General features: G+C 41.4%; 1 protein-coding gene across 1 annotated transcript in view; it reads left to right on the top strand.

Annotated features, from left to right (window-relative positions):
* Nucleotides 1-24,009, top strand: part of PLXDC2 (plexin domain containing 2) — an 830,569-nt gene that overhangs the window by 682,483 nt on the left and 124,077 nt on the right. The window contains exons 8-9 of the mRNA XM_030199473.1: nucleotides 11,780-11,875; nucleotides 16,095-16,176. Of these exons, the coding sequence (XP_030055333.1) occupies nucleotides 11,780-11,875; nucleotides 16,095-16,176 (178 nt within the window). The remainder of the gene's footprint in view (nucleotides 1-11,779; nucleotides 11,876-16,094; nucleotides 16,177-24,009) is intronic.

Below are 24,009 nucleotides of genomic sequence, written 5' to 3'. Positions count from 1 at the left end.
GGAGGGGGGTGGTGGGCTCCTGCATTAATTGCTCCTGCTCTTCTTTCCCTGCAGGCGGCTCCTGGCTTGTGTCGTCAGCATCAGAGGCATAGCCATGTTTTGACATCAGGGGGAGCAAACTTTTGTAAAATAGGCGCCAGTGCAAGGCTGAAAGACTGTGAGAGAGGGAAGGGTTAAAATCCTCATAGACATATGTGTGATCAGTGATTAAGGCTAAGGTGGAGTGAGGTGGGCCTAGAGTGGAGTTGGGGCAGGGCTAGATAAAGTCCTTAGGGTGAGGGCAGCACCTATGTCAGCAGAAAAGGAACAGTGAAGGTACTATTGAACACAGCAGTGAAGGACCCCTTCACTGTGTCTGTGGCGCAACTGCACCAGTCATTTTCCCCTAGTATCTCTATTACTGATGGTATTATGTACACTGAATACACTCTAGGGAATTATGAGCTGAAAATATCCCCTGTACCACAACAATTCTAATTATGAAACAGAATAGTATTTCCAGTATTCTGGAAATATATGCAGGTACTTTTAACACTTGACTCCCAGTCAGTCCTAGCTCTCCAGTCCAGCATCTTCCTGTTGGCCATGTGAACACTGATGTTCAGCAGCACTGTAACAGAAATCCTGTGGTAACTAGTAACCATAAGATGATTTGGCTATCACATTTTTGGTAAGCTGCCAAATGGCCACCAAGTTTACTGTAGAGTTACTGTAGAGTTACAGAACAAGGGATCACAAATTAAAAATATAAAGACAAAAACTGAACTGGGAAACCCAAGAAGTCAAACTAGGTATGTACTAGACAAAAAAATACAAAGACATCCATGATACACATTTCCCAAAGCTAATGTATTCCACCAAATAAATTCAAATAAAACACTTTTTTTTCTACATTTGTTGCCTGGGTACTTTCTTTTTCCAAGCATATTGGTTCCAGTTTCTTCTTTTCTGTTTTCCTCCTTTCTTCTGCTCTCTTTCCAGTGAGTGCAGTCCATTTGTCCTTTCTCTTCGTTACTCTTATCTTTTCCTATTCCCTCACTATATCTCTGATATATTTCCTCTCTCTCTCTCCCTCTCTCTCTCTCTCTCTCTCTATTTTCTGTCTCTCCCCACGTTTCACCTTCTCACTCTTCAGTCCTCCACTTATATTTCACTTACCAGTACCTATCAACTTTTTATCTCCTCCTGTCACCCCATCCCTGGCCTCCTATTCCCTTCTCTTTCACCCACTCCCCATTAGTACAATTCTTCCCTCTGTATTTACTATCCTCTTCTCCTTGAGATCCCCCATGATCTCTCCCACATGGTTCCACCATGCCAAGTTATCTCCCCCCCCTCTCTCTCCCTTCTTACACCCTTGTAGCCCAGCATCTCCGTGTCCCTTCCCTCTCTTCCACCACTATGGTCCAGCATTTCCCTGTCCCCTATAGTCCAGTAACTCCCTGTCCCCTCTACACCTATGGTCAAGCAACTTCCTGTCCTCTCTCTCTCTCCATCTACTTTTATGGTCCAGCACTCCCCTTCTCATTTCTCTCCTCTCTTTCTCTTTATGGTCCATGAATTCCCTGTCCCCTCTTCTGTTTCCTCCACCCCTATACTGCAGCAACTCCATGTCCTCTCTTTTTTCCCCCTTATTGTCCAGCAGCTCCCTGCCCCCTCTCTCTCCCTTTCCCACCCCTCAAAATGAAGCTTCAGGATTCAGCAGGGCAGCAGCTCAGAGAGGAAAGTCTACTCAGGAAACCCAGTATGGTGCAAGGACAAGTGGCTACACATATCCCAGTGCCATGTGCCTTTCCAGGTTGTGTAAGAAGCGGCAAAATGCACAGTAGAAATGAAAATCTGCTAAGCATGGTTTAGCCCCTACGCAACCCAGGAAGGAGCACCGCATCAAGGGTTGTGTACTTGCATCTCCTGTGAGTCCAGTATCTCTCCCCTTCTCTTACTCACGCTCTCTATCCCCCTATGGCCTTCCATCTTCTTCCTCTCTCCCTGGTCCCTCATAGTCTGGCATCTCTCCTATCCTCCTACCCCTGCAGATCTAGTACCTGTCCCCTTCCCTCCCTCTTTCTTCCCCCTCCCATGGGTTCTGAACATTCCCCTTCTCCCCAATGAGTCCAGGACCTTTCTCTCTTCTTCCCAAAGTCCCCCTGGAGTCCAGAACCTCTCCTTCTGCCCTCAGCCCCCCACCCCCATGAATCCAGCAACTCTTCCTCTCATTCCCTCAGTCCTCCCCCCTGAGTCCAACAACTTCTTCCTCCCCAAGGAGGTTAGATTGAGAACAGGAGATGACTTGATGTCAAAAAGCTGAAGCCAAATAGGGTTAGTCTCCCTTTCCTTCTCCTCCTCACCCAAAACAAAACAAACAAACCTACAAGCTGCTCTATCCACATTGTCATTCTTTATTGTTGGTAGCATTTTTATTTGATCTCACTTATATTTTCAAACATGCCGGCTTGTGCAGGATATAGATGTACACAGGGGAAGTACTGGTTCCATCAGGTGGAGGGGCATAATCGAACGGAAGCGCCTATCTCCATGGGCGTTTATCTCCGAGAACGGGTCCGTGAAGGGGCGGGCCGAACCTTATTTTAGAAAAAATGGTCGTTTTTGAGCTGGGCGTTTGTTTTTTTTTTAGCGATAATGGAAACTAAAAACGCCCAGCTCAAAAACGTCCTAATCCGAGCCATTTGGTCGTGGGAGGGGCCACGATTCATAGTACACTTGCCCCCCTGATATGCCAGGACACCAACTGGGCACCCTACGTCAGTGCGGTGGACTTCAGAAAAAGCTCCCACATGCATAGCTCCCTTACCAAGGGTGCTGAACACCCAACCCCCCCCCCAAAAAAAACCCACAAATGTACAACACTACCATAGCTCTTAGGGGTGAAGGGGGCACCTACATGTGGGTACAGTGGGTTTTGGAGGCCTCCCATTTACCAGCACAAGTGTTACAGGTGGGGGGATGGGCCTGGGGCCACCTGGCTGAAGTGCACTGCGGTACCCACTAAAAGTGCTCCAGGGACCTGCATACACGCAGGCCTCTAGGACTGGTTGCTGCTATATAACCTTGGCACACCAGTTGACACCTGAAGACTAATCTCTACGAAAATGTCCTTTATTGGAATAACCGCCTTTACTCACAGTTAACTGCAGATCAGAGGTTGTGCCCCACTGGCAACGAGTCTCCCTGGTACTGAGATGAGCAGTAGGTCAGAACTGGCAGAATGCTGTACAATGCCCTCATTCAGCCACATTCAAGGGAAGAACTAAGTTGTCTAACGTGGCTAACACAGGAAAGGGAACTAAAACTGGCTTACAAAAATGGCCACTACCGCATGGACTACAACAGGAAACACAACAGGGCACACTCTGACCTAGTAGGCAGGGGGAAAAGCACCATGGGAGAAGAGCCTACCAACTACCAACATTGTGAGACTGTAACACAAGCTAATGAAATCACGGAGCCCAATACCCTACACCCACCACAATGCAATGCTGATGTGACCCTGTACTGCACCCGAGAGCTACATCTGACCCAGGGAAAGGCTGTGACAGGATCGAACACATTCTGTTGTCATGGAGGTGGGTACGGCATTTGAGGCTGGCATACAGGCTGGAAAAAAGTTTTTAAAGTGGGTTTTTTTTTTGGTGGGGGGGGTTAGTGACCACTGGGGGAGTCCAGGGAGGTCATCACCGATTCCCTCCAGTGGTCATCTGGGCAGTTGGGGCACTTTTTTGGGACTTGTTCGTGAAAAAAAAGGGTCCAAAAAAGTGACCTAAAATCACGGTAAAAACGCCTTTTTTTTTTTTTTCGATTATCAGCTAAAGATGCCCAGCTCTCCTCGGCTGATAACCACGCCCCAGTTCCGCCACCACCACACCTCCGACACCCCCCCCCCCCCCCCGTCAACTTTATTCGTTTCTGTGATAGAGTGCAGTTGGAAACGCCCAAAATCGGCTTCCGATTATACCGATTTGGGCGCCTTTGCGAGACAAACGTCTATCTCCCGATTTAGGTCGCACTATAGGTGTTTTTCTCTTTCGAAAATAAGCTGGTTAGAGTACTAATTAGTTCTAAATTGTAAATCATTGTGTCATTTGTAGGGGCTAGTTATAAGGGCTCCCTGTATTCATGCACAGATGTTCTCACCTAGTAAAGGGCCACCAAAACAGAAGAATCAGGTGCTTAACAATCAGAAATCCTGATTTTTTTTGTAAATTATACATATAAACACATTAATTATGTTGAAACCTGGGGACATTTAACATCTTTTTTTCCTCAAAAGCACAGTCAGTCTAAATGTACCAACATATTGTCCAGTTCAGCACACTATAGCTTCCAAGTTCACACAAAGTTTATTATGTTCAGTGGAAAATAAATCTGTTGGCTCAGGCTGCTTGCTATGTGAATATTTCATCATCGTTTCATGACTGCTACCAAGTATTACATATTAAGGGCCTTTGCTTTAGGTGAATCCTAAGGGTGGTAACCTGAGTTATTTTGGCATAATATGAGATATAAATGGAAAAAAGAATAATAATAATCCTTTATCCTCCACCTTTTAAGACACTGCCTATTCAGCAGGATGGTGATGGCACAAGGAAAGCAAGTTTGGTCCAGTGAAGACCAACTCAAAATAACCTGTTCTTTAGCTAGACTCTAGTATGTTGAAAATGCAACCATACCATGCCTCTATGGTTATGTTCCACTAATAAATGATTAACTGGCTTTCTTGAAAGGATTATATAACATTTGGATGCATGACTAGGAACAAAAACAAACTTATTTATTCAGTATCACAATTCCTCATGTACAGCCACAAAACAACCTTTTAGGGTGGATAGTGTTCACAATGAGCTCCTTTTATTATCGACCAGATAGAAGAGATAAAGAGTTTTAAGTTTTGGCACAGTATAAGTCATCACAAGAACAAAATAAAAGAAAACCAATGGGCTGAATTAGGGGTTTATAGCTCATTTAGTTATGTTAAAAGAAATCTGCAGAACATGAAGTGGAGGAGTGGCCTAGTGGTTAGAGTGGTGGACTTTGGTCCTAGGGAATTGGGTTCAATTACCACTGCAGGCACAGGCAGCTCCTTGTGACTCTGGGCAAGTCACTTAACTCTCCATTGCCCCAGGTACAAATAAGTACCTGTATATAATATGGAAGCCACATTGAACCTGCTATGAGTGGGAAAGCACACAAATGTAACAAAAAAAAAAAAAGATGTGATTCCATAAGCCCCGATGAAAGGATAGTTTAATTTTACTTCCATTTAGTTTCAATATATTCCATCATCTTTATAACACCAGGCTTCCCAAGGCAGATTACAACAGTTAAGATGAACCCATTATGAAACAGGATATCCTCACTGAAATCTCTTCATCTGTATTGTATAGAACAGTGTAGAAAAATGAGCACAAAATTCAAAGTTTTTAACTGCTGTTTCTATCAGCTACACCTTTTTTTTAAAGCAGTTGTAGTGATATTCAATTTTTATTTTGTATAATGGACTCATCCTGTCTTCATCCAACTTCCTTGGCTGATACCAACTCCAGTTCTCAGTCTAACCTCCTTTTTCCTCCCCTTCCATCTCTCAAATCTGCTTTTCTTTAGCAGCCCCTGCAGCATTAACAGGCTGCCCGAGCCGGTGCAGAAAGCTTCCCTCTGCCGCGTCCCACCCTCGCGTACACAGGAAGTTGTTGTGTCAGAGGGGCGGAGCAGAAGGAAGCATTCAGCGACGGCTCAGGCAGCCTGTCAGCGCTACAAGGCAGCAAGGAGGGGCCGCTAAAGAAAGCAGGTTTGAGGGACTGAGGGTGAGGGAGGGGGAAGGGAAAGCGAAAACGGTGTCTACTAGATTTGGGCGGGGGGGGGGGGGGGAATGGATGCTTTTGGTATGGGGGGAGAGAGAGAGAAGAGTTAGTTATGCCGCCAAGACAAGTTTAAAATAAAATCCATGGTGCTATGTGGCGGCCCAGCAGCAAGAGAGGTAGGCGCCATTTTCCCTTAAAATCTGATTGGGGGAGTGGTCACTCCCCTTGCACCCCACCTGGCTATGCCACTGGTCAGCGTGCTTTTCCTCTCCTACGGTGCCCTCCTGTGATTGCTCAGCAGCCACCGATTCACCCTCCATCTCCAGATGTGCCTGTGCTGCCTGCTGGCTGCTGGATCCCGACTCACCATCGGACTCCATGCCCTCACCTGCATAGGGAAATTAGAGTTACTGTTAGGCTCATTTTCAAAAGAGATGGACGTCCAAAAAGTGACATAAATCGGCATTTGGATGTAAATCTCACAGAAACGTCCAAATCAGTACAATCAAAACCACATTTTGGACGTCTTTCTCAGAAGTCCGTCGGAAGGACATCCAAATCTCAGGGGGGCACATTGGAGGCGTGTTCAAGGCGGGTCTTGGGTGTTCCTAAGACTTGGACATCTTTGAGCCATAATGGAACAAAGCAAAAACGTTCAGCACTAAAACGTGGATGTTTTGAGCTAGACCTTTTTTTGTTATGAATAAGGCACAAAAAGGTGCCCCAAATGACCAGATGACCACTGGAGGGAATCAGTGATGACCTCCCCTTAATCCCTCCCACCCCCAAAAAGTGTGTTGAAGAACATTACTTGCCAGCCTATATGCCAGCCTCAGATGTCATACTCAGGTCCATGACAGCAGCAGCATGCAGGTCCCTGGAGTAGTTTACTGCACTTCAGACAGGTGGACCCAGGCCCATCCCCCACTACCTGTCACATGTGCAGGAGACTGTGAGCCCTCCAAAACCCACCACAAACCCACTGTACCCACATATAGGTGACCCCTTCACCTGTAAGGGCTATGGTAGTGGTGTACAGTTGGGGGTAGTGGGTTTGGGTGGGTTTTGGGGGCATCAGCATACAAGGTAAGGGAGCAATGGTCAGATGTGTGCCTGGGAACATTTTATGCAGTCCACTGCAGTGCCCCCTAGGGTACCCTATTGCTGTCCTGGCATGTCAGGGGGACCAATCTACTAAAAATGCTGGCTCCTCCAACGTCCAAATGGCTTGACTTTGGACGTTGAACGTTCTTTTTTTTTTTTTTTTTTCAAAAATGGCCGAAAATCAAAGACGTTCAAATCGCAAAACATCCAAATCCAAGGATGTCCATCTTTTTCGAAAATGACCTTCTCCCTGCTTCGGAATTTGGACGTCTTTGTAAAACGTCCAAATTTTGACTTAGACATTTCATTCAAAAATGCCCCTCTGTGTCTGTTGCACTAGCTAACTTCGCAGTCTGCTGCAGCCTTTCTGAACATACCCCTCCATGTGCACTTCTAGACCACAGCTGATGAAGAATGGCATTGTTATGCAACACAAAGATGAATGCCTCTGCATCCAACATTGCAGGAGGCAAGGGGTATGATGCACTGTGTACCTCAGAGGCCAGGGTGCCATACAGCCACACAACCAGGTGGGTATAGGTTTGTGGAAGTGGTGTGGAGGGCACAGTGAGAGGAACCCTGAGGTATAGAAAACAGGAATAGACACTGGTTGGTGATGTGCCTAGGCGAAGGTGGGGAAGGAAGGCACCTAAATATTGCAAATACAGGGGCCCTCCATACGGTGAGCTGATTGACCCCAGACCTGCCCATTAACCTGTACTCCCTGTTGAATTGTTGGGACATGATAACCAGCCTTTCAGCATGTACTCTGATGTGCCTTCTTACCCAATCCCCCCCCCCCCACCTGAGAACTTGTACTATACATAGGAGTGCTATCAATAAGACCCCCACACTGTCTCTTCTTGAGGAAGAGAGGGTGATACAAAGAAAATAGCCAGCACATCTTAGTTTGACCAAACTTACCTGATTCCCTAGCCTGTGCTGACCTGTCCTGGATTCCCAGGCCATGGATGCCCTCCTGGGAAAGGAGCCTGTGCACCATGTACTCCATAGCGATGAGGTTCACAGTGTCCACACCCAGCAGATTGGCCTTAGGCTTACGCCTCACCAACCTCTTCAGCTGCCTCCATTTTCTTTTGATGTCTTCTATATCTCTATGTGCGTGGTACACCTCATTAAGCTCATTGCATACAGTGAACCATTCTTTTTCCTTGGTATACATGGCATAAATAAATAAAAGGCCCTATTTTCTAAGCTGTGCTATAGGCGCACTAACATTTTTAGCATGCACTAATGCTAGAGACACCTAGAGGAATATATGGGTGTCTCTAGCATTAGCGCACGCTAAAAACACTAGCACATCTTAGTAAACAGGGCCCATAGTTTTCTCCTTGGAAGCAAAGAGATTATGATGGCGTGCCGTGATCTCCTTGACAAAGAGCTCAATCTCACCATCACTGAAATTGCACATGCAAATCTAAAATATTGCCTACTAAGGCCAATAATTGATTTTTAGCATCCAATTATTGGCGCTAATCGGCTCATTAGCCAATTTAGCTGTGTGCACATCTCAGGATAGTGTGCAATTTAATGTGTGGACATTTGCACGCCATTTATAGAAACTGGGAGGAAAGTGTTGGTAAACTGGAGTCCGTGCTGGTGAAAATAAAATAACCAATGATCTGGCCTAGAGTTAGGCAAAGGCAACACTGGAAATTGATTCTCATATCTGCTTGTGATAGGCACAGGAATGCTGCTGTTGCTGCCATAACTCAGCCCGGTTTGGCACTACTGTCTTGTTCAATAACCTGGTCCCTAAGCAGTGGCAGCAGCAGCAGCAGCAGGATATTGAAATTCACTTCAAAGCTTCAACATAGACAAATTCACTTCAGAGCTTAGGGGATGGAGCACCAGAGAGCCTGTCAATGTGCTAAATTTGAAGTGGGGTTTTTTCTGGTGGTTCTTCTGCTTGGGGACCAGGTTGATGAGGATGGAGAGTTAGGTAAGAGGGGATGTGGGAGAAGGCACTATGGTGGGAGAGGGGAAGTTCTCTTCCCTTCCCCCTCCACCTTCCCACCCACTTTCCTTCCGTTGTCTGTGGGCTCTCATGAAGGAAATCAGGCTTTGTAAATTATATACTCCAGTGATTCCCAAACTTGGTCCTGGAGGCACCCCAGCCAGTCAGGTTTTCAGGATATCCACAATGAATATTCTTGAGAGATATTTGCATGCACTGCCTCCACTGCATGCAAATCTCTCTCAGGCATTTCCATTGTGGATATCCTGAAAACCTGACTGGATGGGGTGCCTCCAGAACCAGGTTTGGGAACCACTGATTTACTCAATGACTTGGAACCAGGACCAGTTTGTTTCAACACTTTTATTAGTGACACTGCAGAGGAATGTCATCTACAGATGATACAAAAGTGTGTAAAATAAAGTACAATGTAGAACAAGGCTAAAAGACTAAAAGGGAACTTAAAACTGAGTTTTCAAAATGAGCTTCATTGCTCCAAGTATAAAATCATATATTTCATGTGCAAAAATTAATTTGCTACATATGAAATATAAAGCTTGAACAAGAAAGAAATCTAGCAGTGATCCTCAGATGACATCAATGTAGCCATTCAATATACCAAAGCAACTGGAAAAACTCCAGTATGCTCAGTTGCACAATAGAGGTATCACCACCAGGAAGGTAATATTGCCATTGTACAGTTCACTAGTGAGATCTCCTTGAGTACTGTTTTCATTTCTGGATAACATACAGGCAATAATCCATCCATGGTGGTCAGCGGCTTTAAAAACGCTGACTTCACCAGATACTCAATGCTGGGCCATGTCCAGCCACTGGCATTGAATATCCAGGACCTTGTGGAAGACAAGAGAGCAGATCAGTAGTGGATATACACAAACTTTATTAGTAGAATTGCACACAGAATATATTGCCCAACACAGGCCGTGTTTTGGCTATCGGGGCTGCGTCAGGGGCTATGTTGTGATCTTCACTAAGAAATGCTTCTGAAGAGGTATATGCTTATGCTCCAACAATTGATATTTAAAGCAAACTGCATTGTAGTAAGAAAAAAAACAGCATAAGTTATATACACATAACCAAGGGATGATATGATGTCAGAGTGTACGCTGTAATTTCATATCGTGCCTCGGTTATGTGTATATAACTTATGTTGATTTTTTTCTTACTACAGTGCAGTTTGCTTTAAATACCAATTGTTGGAGCATAAGCATTTCTTAGTGAAGATCGCAACATAGCTCCTGATGCAGTCCTGCTGGGCGAAACATGGCCTGTGTCGGGCAATATATTCTGTGTGTAATTCTACTAACAAAGTTTGTGTATATCCACTACTGATCTGCTCTCGTCTTCCACATTGGAGTCTGCGGATCGTTTGCCTCGTTGTTTTCTGGGACCCTCTCTGATATCCGGGATCTAGGCAGAGCAGAAGTTGTGCGGGTGCCAGCCTTTATTCAGTGCTGGTATCCACATACCTAATCGGACAAATATAGGACTGCTTTTTGAACAGTCCTATCTGGAAGGTTAAGTATGCAGCCACCGGCACTAAATATCGCTGGAGCCTGCGGGTATCTTCTGACTTTGCCCATGAGCCCATGTCTGGTTAAATGCCACTGAATGCCCCCTGCTGGAGTGCTGAACAAGGTTTAAGCAGGAAGGAACCAAGATGATTTTTTCTGGATAATGACTGAATATTACAGTTATCTGGATCAGTTTCTGCTTCTACTCCTAACCCATGCCGTATTGGTATGGATAGCTTTGGGCCATTTAGCAATTCAAAAGGCCCAATTCCATCCATGTAAGTTTTGAAAATATACGGTTAGGGGAGTTGTTCTTTGCACCCCTGGCTAAAATATAACTCCCTTTGAAAACTGGTCCAAGTGTTGCCTTTTTTACTGACAAGTTTTATCATCTCTAGGAAGCATAAGAAACAATTGTTCTTACTTTAAAAATATTGGAACAACAAGTCCTGTCTGTTCCCTTGAATAGGAGACTCAAGAGTTCGGCGGAATTAAAAAAGCCTCTAGTCATGGCAAAGTACATTTCAGATGCATCCCCTGATTGCTCTGGTTTGGCAGGTATATCGATCAGATGTAACCAGACTGAGTACCCTGAGAATATGAATTTACTGCTCCAGCATTAATCTCTAAAGCAGCCCATCTTAGCTCAGTTTTGGCATTCATTCATCTCAGGTGCAGTGGAAACAAGCATCGTTGCACAAATTGGCCACGAGCAGGTGTAGGAGCTTCCCGTGAGGACTTCTTGCCTGGTTCTAATTTATTTAATATTTTTCAGAGAAGTGGACATTTGGAAAGCATTAATTGAGAAAAAAAATTGCTTTTATGAGTTTATTTTTGTGATGTTGAAACATAAGCCTTAACAATGTAGGATACGTGTAAAGCTGTTTTGAAAACATTGTGTAATAAATACTGCCACACGATAGCAGATGTTCTGAACTGACTTAATCTGTTTGTCATTTAGAACGGGTTTAATAATGAAGGACAGAATAAACGATGATCTATTAAAAAAACAAGCTACACTGTGATTTTCTCATTTCCTTTTTTCTTGGGCTTTATTATCCAGCGAACCTGCAGTCCATCAAATATTAGGTGGGGAAAGAGCTTTGAGGAAGATGTAATACTTCTAATTTGCCTCTGAACACTTACAGCAGAAATTGATTGCAGTTTTTTTCACTGTCTTTTTAAAATGACATTTACTTCTTTAAGCTCTATTAACTTTTCTATATCTTGTGAAAAGAAACTGGAATGTAGAGCTTCAAAGCAAGGAGTACAGCCACAAGCTTTGTTGTATACTGATTTCTGGGGCTTGTGAGAGGATTACTTGGTTCTTTCTTGTTTCTTTGTAGATGTTCGTAGAAGAACGATTTATGAGTACCACCGGGTGGAGCTTCAGATGTCAAAGATTACTAACTTGTCTGCTGTGGAAATGCTGCCTCTTCCCAGTAAGTAGAGTTAACATGTAGAGGCAGGAAGTAGTTTCAAATTCTGAGTTGTAGAATACCTACTGTTACTTTAGTATTAAAAAATAACTTTTGAAAATAACTTCGAAATGAGTTCTCATCTGGAGGATACATAGAGGGGCATAATCAAAAGGGACGCCCAAGTTTTGTTGAGGATGTCCTCGCAAAACATCCCGATAGAGGGGCGGGGACACCCGTATTATCGAAACAAGATGGATGTCCATCTTTCATTTTGATAGTACGGTCGGGGGATGTCCAAATCTTGAAATTGAGGTCATCTTTAGAGATGGTCATCCCTAGACTTGGTCGTTTCTGATTTTCGGTGATAATGGAAACCAAGGACGCCCATCTCAGAAACGACCAAACGCAAGCCCTTTGGTCATGGGAGGAGCCAGCATTTGTAGTGCAGTGGTCCCCCTGACATGCCAAGACACCAACCGGGCACCCTAGAGGGCACTGCAGTGGACTTAAATTGCTCCCAGGAACATAACTCCCTTACCCTGTGTGCTGAGCCCCCCCAAACCCCCCAAAACCCACTACCCACAACTGTACACAACTACCATAGCCCTTATGGGTGAAGGGGGCACTGAGATGTGGGTACAATAGGTTTCTGGTGGGTTTTGGAGGGCTCACATTTACCACCACAAGTGTAACAGGTAGGGGGAGGGGTGGGCCTGGGTCCACCTGCCTGAAGTACACTGCACCCACTAAAACTGCTCCAGGGACCTGCATACTGCTGTGATGGACCTGAGTATGACATTTGAAACTGGCATAGAGGCTGGCAAAAAATATTTTTAAAAGTTTTGTTTTGAGGGTGGGAGGGGGTTAGTGACCACTGGGGGAGTAAGGGGAGGTCATCCCCGATTCCCTCCGGTTGTCATCTGGTCAGTTCGGGCACCTTTTTGTGGCTTGGTCATATGAAAAACAGGACCAGGTAAAATCGTTCAAGTGCTCGTCAGGGACGCCCTTTTTTTTCCATTATGGGTCGAGGACGTCCAAGTGTTAGGCACACCCAAGTCCCGCCTTTGCTATGCCTCTGACACCCCCCCCCCCCCGTGAACTTTGGCTGTCCCTGCGACGGAAAGCAGTTGGGGATGTCCAAAATCGGGTTTCGATTATACTGATTTGGATGACCCTGTGAGAAGGATGCCCATCTTCCGATTTGTGTCGAAAGATGGGCATCCTTCTCTTTCGAAAATGAGCCTGATAATCTCTTATGTCTCAAATGAGGCTGCAGGTTGGGGGCTTTTTTTGATAACTCACAGTTAGACATGAATTGTGTCTGCAGCTCATGATTTTCTAATAGAAGTGTCCATATGTTTTCTCTTTTCTCTTTTATGAGTAGCAGGAATATCTTTTAGGTACCTCAAAGGAACCTTTTTATTCCTCAAAAATGTGTGCATTCTGCATACAAACAGACTTTAGAATTAATTCATTTTTCATGTTGGAGCTTAGTGCAGATTATTTAGAAATCACCATATTACACTGCAGTGGAATGATGCAAAATCTGAAAATGTTCTTTATCTGAATTACCTATGTTAAATTGAGGTCACTAGTGCTATTTGTGCATTAATACAATGTAAATTGATAGCCAGATATAAAACTGTCAGATACTACAGCAGCCTTCCATAGCAACATGTAGATGATTACAAATAAAGATCAAATTAGTCCATCCAACCTGCCCAATTGAAATTCTTCCACTCTTGGAAGATGGATAAATAAATCCCCTTATGCAACCGGTACCATTTCCACCTCCCCCTCATCCATGTCCTCTTCCTGACTATTCAACAGTTTTCGCACCATATGTATTCCATATACATACACAATCTGTTAAAAGTGCTGTCCTCCACCACCTCTCCTATTAACCCATTAGTGCCCAATGTTCCTATATGTGGGAACAAATATGGGAACATTGGGCACTAATGGGTTAAGCCTTCCTAAAAGAGCTAGAACAATACCTAGTCCAGCACCTGGCATCCTTTTTAACCATGGCTCCTCCATGCAGAATCTCAATGCTGTTTTATGGCTACTGTTTAAGGTTGTAACTTTTATGTTATGCAGGTTACACAAGTCCCTCTCTTCTTTTTCTCACTAAGAATCCTTTCTGTGCTTGTTCAACAAATATATTTCTTTCTTTCGTTCTTTTTTTTTATACTCTTACTACAGTATGGCTTGCACTGTGCATCTGGTGTTCACCACAAGCCGTGTTATAGGATTTACATAATAAAAAACTGCTTTTATATGCATGTTTTGCATCTCATTATTATGTATTGCAGGTTAACCAAAATAATGCAGCGTTAGGGTACCGAAACCAGTGTTAGAGCTCTTTAACACACTTTAAGGGGCAATTAATATGGATCATGCCTTAACACAGCTTGATAACTACCCCCTATATTGGCTAAATTAAGTTACCAACCAAATAATATTGAAACCTTTCAATTCAAAGTTACCAAAATAAACCCTTATTGTGTCTTGAGCTTTAGTCAGTTGTATCAGTTGTGCCAGTTAATCTCAGCACCTGGCAACTTTAAAGGTTTTCCTGCATGGCCTATAAGCCAATGTACTCTGTCCCATTTAAAATCAACTAAAAACTTTCTTCTAGTTTCAAAGTTTATGTAGTGCTTGATACTCCGCCCATCATGGTACATATCTGAGTAATTTGCAATAATTAGAAAAAATAGTAGTCCAGAAGAGAGAGAGAATCGTAATAGGGTACAAGATTCAATAATTCATGAAAAATCAAAGCAAATACACCACATATTCCACATCCAGAAAAGAGAAGCACTTACTCAGGGACCCTTTTACTAAGGTGCGCTGAAAAATGGCCTCCGCTGGTATAGACGAGTTAATTGGATGCGCGCAGGTCCATTTTTCAGCGTGCCTGCAAAAAAGACCCTTGTTTTTTGCTGAAAATGGATGTGTGGCAAAATAAAAATCAGCGCGTGTCCATTTTGGGCCTGAGACCTTACCGCCACCCATTGACTTAGCAGTACGGTCTCACGCGTTAACTGGGCAGTATTTGTCAGCGCACATACACTGTTGATTACTGTCTGGTTAGCGCCATGTGGTAGAAAATATAAATTACTTTATGCCATGCATTTTGGACGCGCGTAGAAATTAGAATTACCACCAGGGCATGCAGTAGCCAGGCGATAGGTCTAATTTGATGCACATTGTACGTGCGTAGGTGCCTTTTAAGTGTATTAGTAAAAGGGTTCCCTTAGAAATCAAGTTGGGAGAACCGTGAGAACTGCTGTATGTTGTATAGTTTACAACAGCCATGGCTTGTCTCCCTTTAAGTGCAGGTTTTCCCCACTGAAGGTCTTAATTATGAGTCAGTTTAGCCAATCAGAATTTAAGTATTTTTTTAGTACACCTTAGAAAAAAAAGAGAGGGAACTGAAACCACATTTAAAAATTTATGCTATAAAAAAATTGGCTGCCAACCCAATGGATACCAATTTTGATGAATTCAAGAGGATTTTGAAAACAATTAAATTTAAAACATTGAAGAGAGATGAGAAAGATTACAAGAAGGGGCCTGTTTATGCTTTTGGCTCATCAAAAGCAAAACTCTAGAAATTATAGGGCTAAGGAATTTAAACCTACAATCTCAGAATTGAGACAGGTTGGGCCAGACATATTTTGAGGGGAAGTTATCAATGAAGGCTATTTTTAAGGTGAGTTATTTTATCACTAACTCATGCTGTTTTAGCACCGGTCCCATTTTATGCAACAAGACCTAGGTACAATAACCCAATTTAACAGTAAAATAACCCTTCTTAACATTAGCCCATGTTGATAACTTCCCCCCCTTTATGTGGTCTCGTATCTTTTGAAATTGTTTTAAATTATTACCCCTGAAACAGTCATTCTAATGACAAATTACCATGTCAGATCTTTTAAATTAATGGTTAAATTCAACTATTTTTTGATTTGCCAAAATGACTTTAGAAAATTATTTCTACAAGTATATATTAATTCAACAATACTTAACTCACCTCTTTGTGGTCAACTTTTTGGACGTTTCTACAGGAACTAACCACAAAACAGATGTGCAGAGTACTAAAATAACCCCAGGAAATACATCTGTGGGGTCAGCAAACTTTTATACTTATTTTTGGAACATTTTATACATATTTTTAAACATGTAACACATTGTTTATTGGCTTAATGCATTTCCTGTTTCTTGTATTGTACAGCCTGTCTCCAATTTAACAGCTGTGGTTCTTGTGTCAGTGCCCAGATTGGGTTCAATTGCAGTTGGTGTAATAAACTCGAAAGGTAAGGAGTCTAATAATAATAATCAGTTTTTAATAGTAAAATTAAAAGGAACTCAAAATGTTTAGTCTTAACTTGTGTTTCATGTCTAGAGTTTTTTTTTCTGTGTCACATATTCATGTATTAAAAGAATTAGGCTCCGTCCAGAGAAAATGTACAGCCATGGCTTTATTAAACATTTCCCCAGTAGGACCTTGTGATCTTCCATTACACTATGTGAATGCTTATTATTTAGTTATGTACAGTATCACCAGGATTCTGTATATGGGACCTTAATTTCCACATGGAAATTGAAGCATATTCCATAACAATGCACGTAACTTAATTGGTGAACTAGCTAATCAGCACTGTTAATTGGATGTTAGCAAGCTATTATCAGTACTAATTGGCATTAAGAGTTACATACACAACTTGTTATGCGTATTGTGTAGCGTGGTGCACGTAAATTCTAAGTTGCATAGTTGAAAAGTGGGCGTGGTTATGGGAGTGGAATGCATGTTGTTATAGAATACAACCGCTCCGCACCTAATTTATACATTGGGATTTACACCAGGTTTTAGTTGGCATACTTGACCGTGACTAAATTTAGTCACACGGAGCACCTCTCAGCATATTCTATAACATACACCTAAATTAAAGTGCACTTCATAAAATACGCTTTGATTTCTACACAGAAATTGAAGCGCGATATATAGAATCCAGCCATTTATGCATGATTCAAAGCATTTAGATTTACAAAGTTCCATAGATTGCCATGGAACTTTGTAAGATGAAGTGCTTTGAAAATATGCCTCCAAGTCTTCTAAACTTAAGCACCTCTTCCACACTTAATTTATAGAGTACAGGCATTTATGTGGAGGGCCAATATTTAGGTGTGTAATTTATAGAATACTGTAAAAATATGCATGTAACTGTCACATTTAGGTGCTAACATTTACGCCAGCCATAGACCCGATATAAATATTAGTGCCTAAATGTAGGCACGTTGATTTCAACTTTTGTTAGTATTCTATAGTGACCAAGTCTTTTTTTGAGGGGGTACTGAGTACCGGCACCTTTTCCATTGTCTGCTAAAAAGTGACCCATGGTCCCCAAGTTTTAATGAAAGAGCTCAGGCTCTACACACAAATTCTGCCTTGTCATAGATTTGTGACTGGTTGCAAGAGTCCTGGCTATTGTGGGGTTGGTCCCTCAGTGATCACCTCACCTCTGAAGGGTGGCTTGGCATTTGAGTACCATTACCTTTTTCGTTAGAAAAAACACACTGTGTCAATTATGCACGTAAGTGCCATTATAGAATGAGTATACTTCCTGATTAATGTGGGCACCTAAATGGTGATATCCAGATAATAGAATCGCTCCCGACATGTATAAGAAAAAGTAGGAAAGCACTGTTCCCTCTAAGCTGTGTGGGAGTCCTCCAACTGAATTGCTGTCATTAGGGGATGGTGATTCAATATTGTGTTTTACATAAGTGCATAAGTATTGCCACACTGGGACAGACCAAAGGTACATCAAGCCCAGAATCCTGTTTCCAACAGTGGCCAATCCAGGTCACAAATACCTGGCAAGATCCTGAAAAAGGTCAATACATTTTATGTTCCTTATCCAGAAATAGCAGTGGATTTCCCCAAGTCAATTTAATAAAGGTCTATGGACTTTTCATTTAGGAAGCCGTCCAGATGTTTTTTAAACCCCTCTAAGCTAACTTCTTTTACCACATTCTCTGGCAACGAATTCCAGAGTTTAATTACACATTGAGTGAAGAAAACTTTTCTGCGGTTTGTATTAAATTTACTACTTTGTAGCTTGATCGCATGCCCCCTAGTCCTAGTATTTTTGGAAAGAGTAAACAAACGATTCACGTCTACCCATTCCACTCCTCTCATTATTTTATACACCTCTATCATATCGCCCCTCAACTGTCTTTTCTCCAAGCTGAAGAGCCCTAGACGCTTCAGCCTTTCCTCATAGGGAAGTCATCCCATCCCCTTTATTATTTTTGTCGCCCTTCTCTGTACCTTTTTTAATTCCACTATATCTTCTTTGAGATGCGACGACCAGAATTGAACACAATATTTGAGGTGCAGTCACACCAGGACCAATACAAAGGCATTATAACATCCTCACTGTTGGTTTCTATTCCTTTCCTAATAATACCTAACTTTCTATTTGCTTTCTTTGCCGCCACAGCACACTGAGCAGAGGGTTTCAGCGTATCATCAACAATGACGCCAAGATCCCTTTCTTGGTCGGTGACTCCTGACTTGGAACCTTGCATTACGTAGCTATAGTTCAGGTTCCTCTTTCCCACAAGCATCACTTTGCACTTGCTCACATTAAACGTCATCTGCCATTTAGACACCCAGTCTCCCAGTCTTGTAAGGTCCTCTTGTAATTTTTCACAATCCTCTTATGATTTAGCAACTTTGAGTAACTTTGTGTCATCAGCAAATTTAATTACCTCACTAGTTACTCCCATCTCTACATCATTTATGGACAGACAGGTTCCATGGAATCCTGCAGAGCTTGTCTGTCCCTCACTATTAAAAACAAGATAATGAAAAAGCATCATCCATTGGCAGGATGGTAGGTGAAGGACTCCTGCTCAGCGTACAGGGAACAGTGTTGAAGAGTGGATTCACAGTTGTAAAGTGTGCATCTTTATAAAATAGGTTCTAAATATCCTGTACTGTTGAGGCTGTGTGACTTATCTTTTATTTTCTATCAAATTTTTATTCATTATATTCAATTAGATATATATAGAGAGAGATAATTATTTGGTCATTAATAGAGAACTGTATCATTAAAATTATTTGAAAACAAAGAGGTATAAATTCTGCTAGTGGTGTGGGAAAGTGGGCTTAGAAATTGATAAGTAAAGGATATCATAAATTATGTAGCATAACTATCAACTCTACAAATACGTTTAAGGACTAAATCATATACTAAATTTATGTGCACTAGAATGTGTATTACTCAGAATGCATACATTGTAAATAGACGACATAGGGGCCCTTTTACCAAGCTACGGTAATCCTGCCCATTGATATCAGTGCTGCAAGCCCCATAATGCACCAGAATGGGCTGGTCATAAATCCAGGACTGTCCCAAAATCTTCAGCTTGTAACTGAGTAACTCGACATCTCTGGAATGGCTACCTAGCACACAAAAGAAAATGGTAAAGGTGAACATCAAAATTATGAAATGGCTTGAAGCAACAGCCAAGGAATTGGAAACTAAGCTGCAAGTGCTGAAAACAAAGAGAGCATTGATACTGATAGAGTACCTCTTTTTTGACTTAAACATTGAACATCTCTCCACAAAGATCCAGCTAAATGCAAAAATCAATTGTTCAGACAGCCAGTGCTAATACTATAATTGTTAATAACATCAAGAGCAAATCTCACTGTAATCCTCATTGCAAGCGCAGAAATTTTTTAACTATCTTTTAGAAACTGTTTACTAGAATAGGTTCAGACTGCATTTATCTTCACATAGAGGCACTTCCATTAAGGCTGCATTAAGCAGCTGATGCAGAACTATGGATCAGATGTGGTGGGGGTGAGGTAGGGTGAGTGCTGGTGCAGCAGATCTGAGCAACATTATTTATATTTGTGCACCGGAATTTATGCCATATTTTCATTGGTGTAAATGGAGACGAGTATAGTTTTAGGTGCTGGGATATCAACTAAGTGTATTCTATATACTGCGCCTAAATCTGGGCACCACTTATAGAATACACTTAGGTGGAAATGTTTTCCATGTGGATTTTTTAGGCACCATATATAGAATCTCCCCTTATATCCTCATATGCTTATGATGTTCCCTCAGTATATACCTTCTAACATTCTCTGACCCCTGCACTGCAGAACTAATTGTGTCTAGCCTGCTATTCAGGGTGAATGCTAACTTGGTCCTGGGCAACTCATTCTTAGCTAAAAAGCCAGGACAGTACACTATCAAGGAGAAACTGAAACTTACTGACCAAGGAATTGAGAAAGCATTTGCACATAATCCAAATTCAGGTAGTGCGGATGCTGACATTTTTGGTAACCTTCAGAAAGCCTTTCAGTATAGTAGTGGAATTAAAAAGCATTCCTTGAAAATCAACTCCAAATATAGAAAAACATTGATTAAAAAAAAATAACGACATAATCAATTCTCTGGTATTTAATCACAAATAGTGACCCATCTTGTTTCCCAAGAATTTAAGTTAGATAAAACTGCTATCACAAGGAGCTTAAGAAGAAAATGGACAATGAAGGTACAGCACCCTTTGTTCTGTGCTTAGCTATAAAGAATGGGCTATATTTTGAACTGGGAATAATTCTGAATTTTCAAAGGATGATAAAAGCAGTAAACCAAAAAGATGATTGAAGTGTATCATTATACTTAGCAGGCTTGTTTTGTGGAAAATGAAAAAAATAGACTTTTAAGAAAAATTAGACAATACTGAATGGTATTTTTTTGGCAAAGGAGATTGTTGTTATTGGTAAAGAAGATTGTTGTTAAAGAAGGATTCGGGATTGGTTAAATGGGAATTAAAATTGTGCCACAGCCGAAATAATTACGGAAACAGGAATGACACAGTCTGATAATCTAAGTTCTCTTTAACTATTGCTGAAACTCAGTAACTGTAGTTTGGGTATATGCTGTTGTACTATAGTTGTATAAATGTGCAATCAAATTGTAATCAGAAATGTTTCCAAACCTCATGAGCTTCATTACATATTTGTTATATTGACCTGACTTTTGATAATTTTAGGTGATTTAAATCTTCTTTTGAACATTTAGAGCCCTGTTTACAAAGGCACGCTAGCATTTTTAGCATGCGCTAACCATATAGGTGCCCATAGGAATATTATGGGCATCTTCTCGGTTAGCACGCACTAATTTTTAACGTGCGCTAAAATCGCTAATGCACCTTTGTAAACAGGGCCCTTTAATAGTGATAACTTTCAGCAGTTCTTAGATTCCCTATATAATGTTATGGAGAATATCATTCCTACTCATGAAAATGGCGTTCACTTGACTTTCTCGCCTCTTCATTCCAGCTTAGTTATCCTAAATTCATTTCTGATTCTACCTGGCATCCAGTAACTTAGATCATTTTCCTTTAAACTTTTATTTGAAACTCCAAAGGGTTTACAAGGCAGTCATCAAAAACAAACCTTTGGCAGAGGGAAAATTGACTCAAGTAGATTTTGGAACCATATAGTTTCCACTCAGTCCAACTGAGACTCAGCTATCTTCTATGTTGTTAAACTAAAATAACAGTATTTTCTAACTTGAACAGATAAGCCCTTTATCTGTTAGAAAGCTGGCCAGGACTGTTCTCTCATCTTGATACTCTCAGGCTCTACAGGAACAGAAGAGAAATTGTTATAGGTGGAAAAGAGCCTGGATAAATTCAAATGATCTGCATATTAAGGGGTCATTTTACCAAGCTGCGGTAAAAAGGGCCCTGTGCTAGCGGCAGGGGCCATTTTTGCCACATACTGAGGCCCTTTTTACTACTGTGGGTAAAAAGGCCCCCAAAATACATGGCCATATGGTAAAATTTCACTTACCATGTGGCCATGTGGGGGGGGGGGGGCACATAATGACACCCATTGAGGTGGTGTTAAGGGCTCCCATGCTAACCCAGCAGTAACTGGGTGGTACGCAGTGCTTCCTGAGTCAGTACGTCAAGCTCCATCTCTGGCCGTCTTCAAATCTAGGCTAAAAGCTCACCTTTTGGAAGCTGCTTTTAACTCCTAACCCCTATTCACTTGTTTAGTACCCATGTCTGTTTTTATCATTCCCACCTTAAGTAATTCCCTTGTCCCTTATTTGTCCTATTTGTCTGTCACTAGATTTTAAGCTCTGTTGAGCATGGGCTGTCTCTTACATGTTCAAGTGTACAGTGCTGCGTGTGTCTAGTAGTAGTGTTTATAGAATAATGCTTAGCACCGGAATCCGCACCTTACTTTAGATGCAAGGATTTACACCAACTAAACCTTGGTGTAAATCCTTACACCTAAATTAGGCACAGATCCCCCTTATTCTATAACAGCACACATAGGGCTCCTTTTACAAAGCCACATTAGTGATTCAGGCACGGCAAATGCTATGAAACCCATTTAATGCCTATGAGCTTCATCGCATTTGCCATGCAGGAATCGCTAGTGCAGCTTTGTAAAAGGAGTCCATAAATTGTAGGAATGCCTTTGATCCTCCCATGACCCTCCTTTTTTGGTCAGAACATAAAGTTTACATGCGAATCCCAGCACCTAAAAATGCACGTGTAAATTTCAATTGATGCCAATTGACACTGAAAATTGATTGTTAGGGCCCAATTATCAGCACTAATTGGCTCATTCTTCAATTAAATTTCACATGCCATTTTTGCACCATTTATAGAATATGGGGGTTAGCTTTAGTGACAGGCAAATTACTTCAAAATGCTTTAACAAATTTTGGGATAAGCCTTTTCCCCCCACATTAAGCTTACATTAGTGCTTAACATGGTTTAGTAAAAAGACTCCTTGGTTTTTAAGATATTGAGTGGCATGAAATTGTTTTATCTTACCCAGATTATTGTTTACATGAGGACAAAACATGAGATGTCTCTTTCTAATTCTTTAACTTTGAATTACCTAGCAATTAAAGATGTCCATTTTTAGCACATTTTGGACAGTTTTTTTTAATGTTCCAAGGGGGCAAACGTCTGGAATACTCTTCCACTGCAGATTAGAACAATAACTTCTTACATTTTTTTTTCTTACATTTTAAAAATGTTATTTATTTTTACACATTTTATCCTATTTTCTGTTTTAGTTTATGTAATTCTCAATATTTAAATTGATTTCTTATTTGTAATCTGCTCAGAATCCACATGGAACATAGTGGAATATCAGAACCCAGAACAGACTAGACTAGACCAAAGGAATCATAACTGGATTCTTCCCAAATTTATTCCAGGTCCACTGCTTCTATTAGAGTTCTGTAAAACTGATATGGCAGAGTTATAGTAGTTTGATGTACTATTAAAATAAGAACCCCAATAAAAGCAGATTGTGTCATCTATATTCATTCATTTTGAAAATGTGATTTTTGTTATAGATACATCTTAGGAATGTACATTTGCTTGAACTGATATGGGAAATGACATTTACCATATCATATTAAACAATAGAAATGGAGCACAGAAGGGAAAAAAATAGTATACTAGAATAAACTCAGTCTTTATGCACAAATATAAGCCATGACCCACCACTAACATAGATGGAGAAAAGACCTCATACAATACCAAACACAGGAGCTAAGCCCCTGAATAAAATCACCATAATCAGTCAGAATTTATTATTATTATTTATTGCATTTGTATCCCACATTATCCCACCTATTTGCAGGCTCAATGTGGCTTACATAGTTTTGTTATGACAATGTCATTACAGGATATCAGAAACAGTTAGTAGTGTGCAGAGATTAAGTAGGGAAGAAAGAGGAATTTCCATCTGCAAATGGGTTATAACAATAGTCTATGCTATTTAAAGTGTTTTATTGCGTATTTTCTTGACATTGTAATATAGTGTACTATGCCTTATCTTGTACTGTTATTTGAATATTTTTACTGCTGTAATTATCTATTGCCTATGCTTGACATACTCTTGCTTTACACTGCCTTGAGTGAATTCCTTCAAAAATGGTAGTGTGTGTGTGTGTGTGTGTGTGTGTGTGTGTGTGTGTGTGAATATATATATATATATATATATATATATATATATATATATATATATATATATATATATATATGTAGAGATTTTATGGGACTGGAGAAGGGTGGCAGCA

This window comes from Microcaecilia unicolor, chromosome 1 (genome assembly GCF_901765095.1).
Source record: "Microcaecilia unicolor chromosome 1, aMicUni1.1, whole genome shotgun sequence".
In the NCBI taxonomy this organism is placed as follows: Eukaryota; Metazoa; Chordata; class Amphibia; order Gymnophiona; family Siphonopidae; genus Microcaecilia; species Microcaecilia unicolor.
The sequence above is the reverse complement of the archived record's forward strand: the minus strand, read 5'-3'. Positions and strand labels throughout refer to the sequence as shown.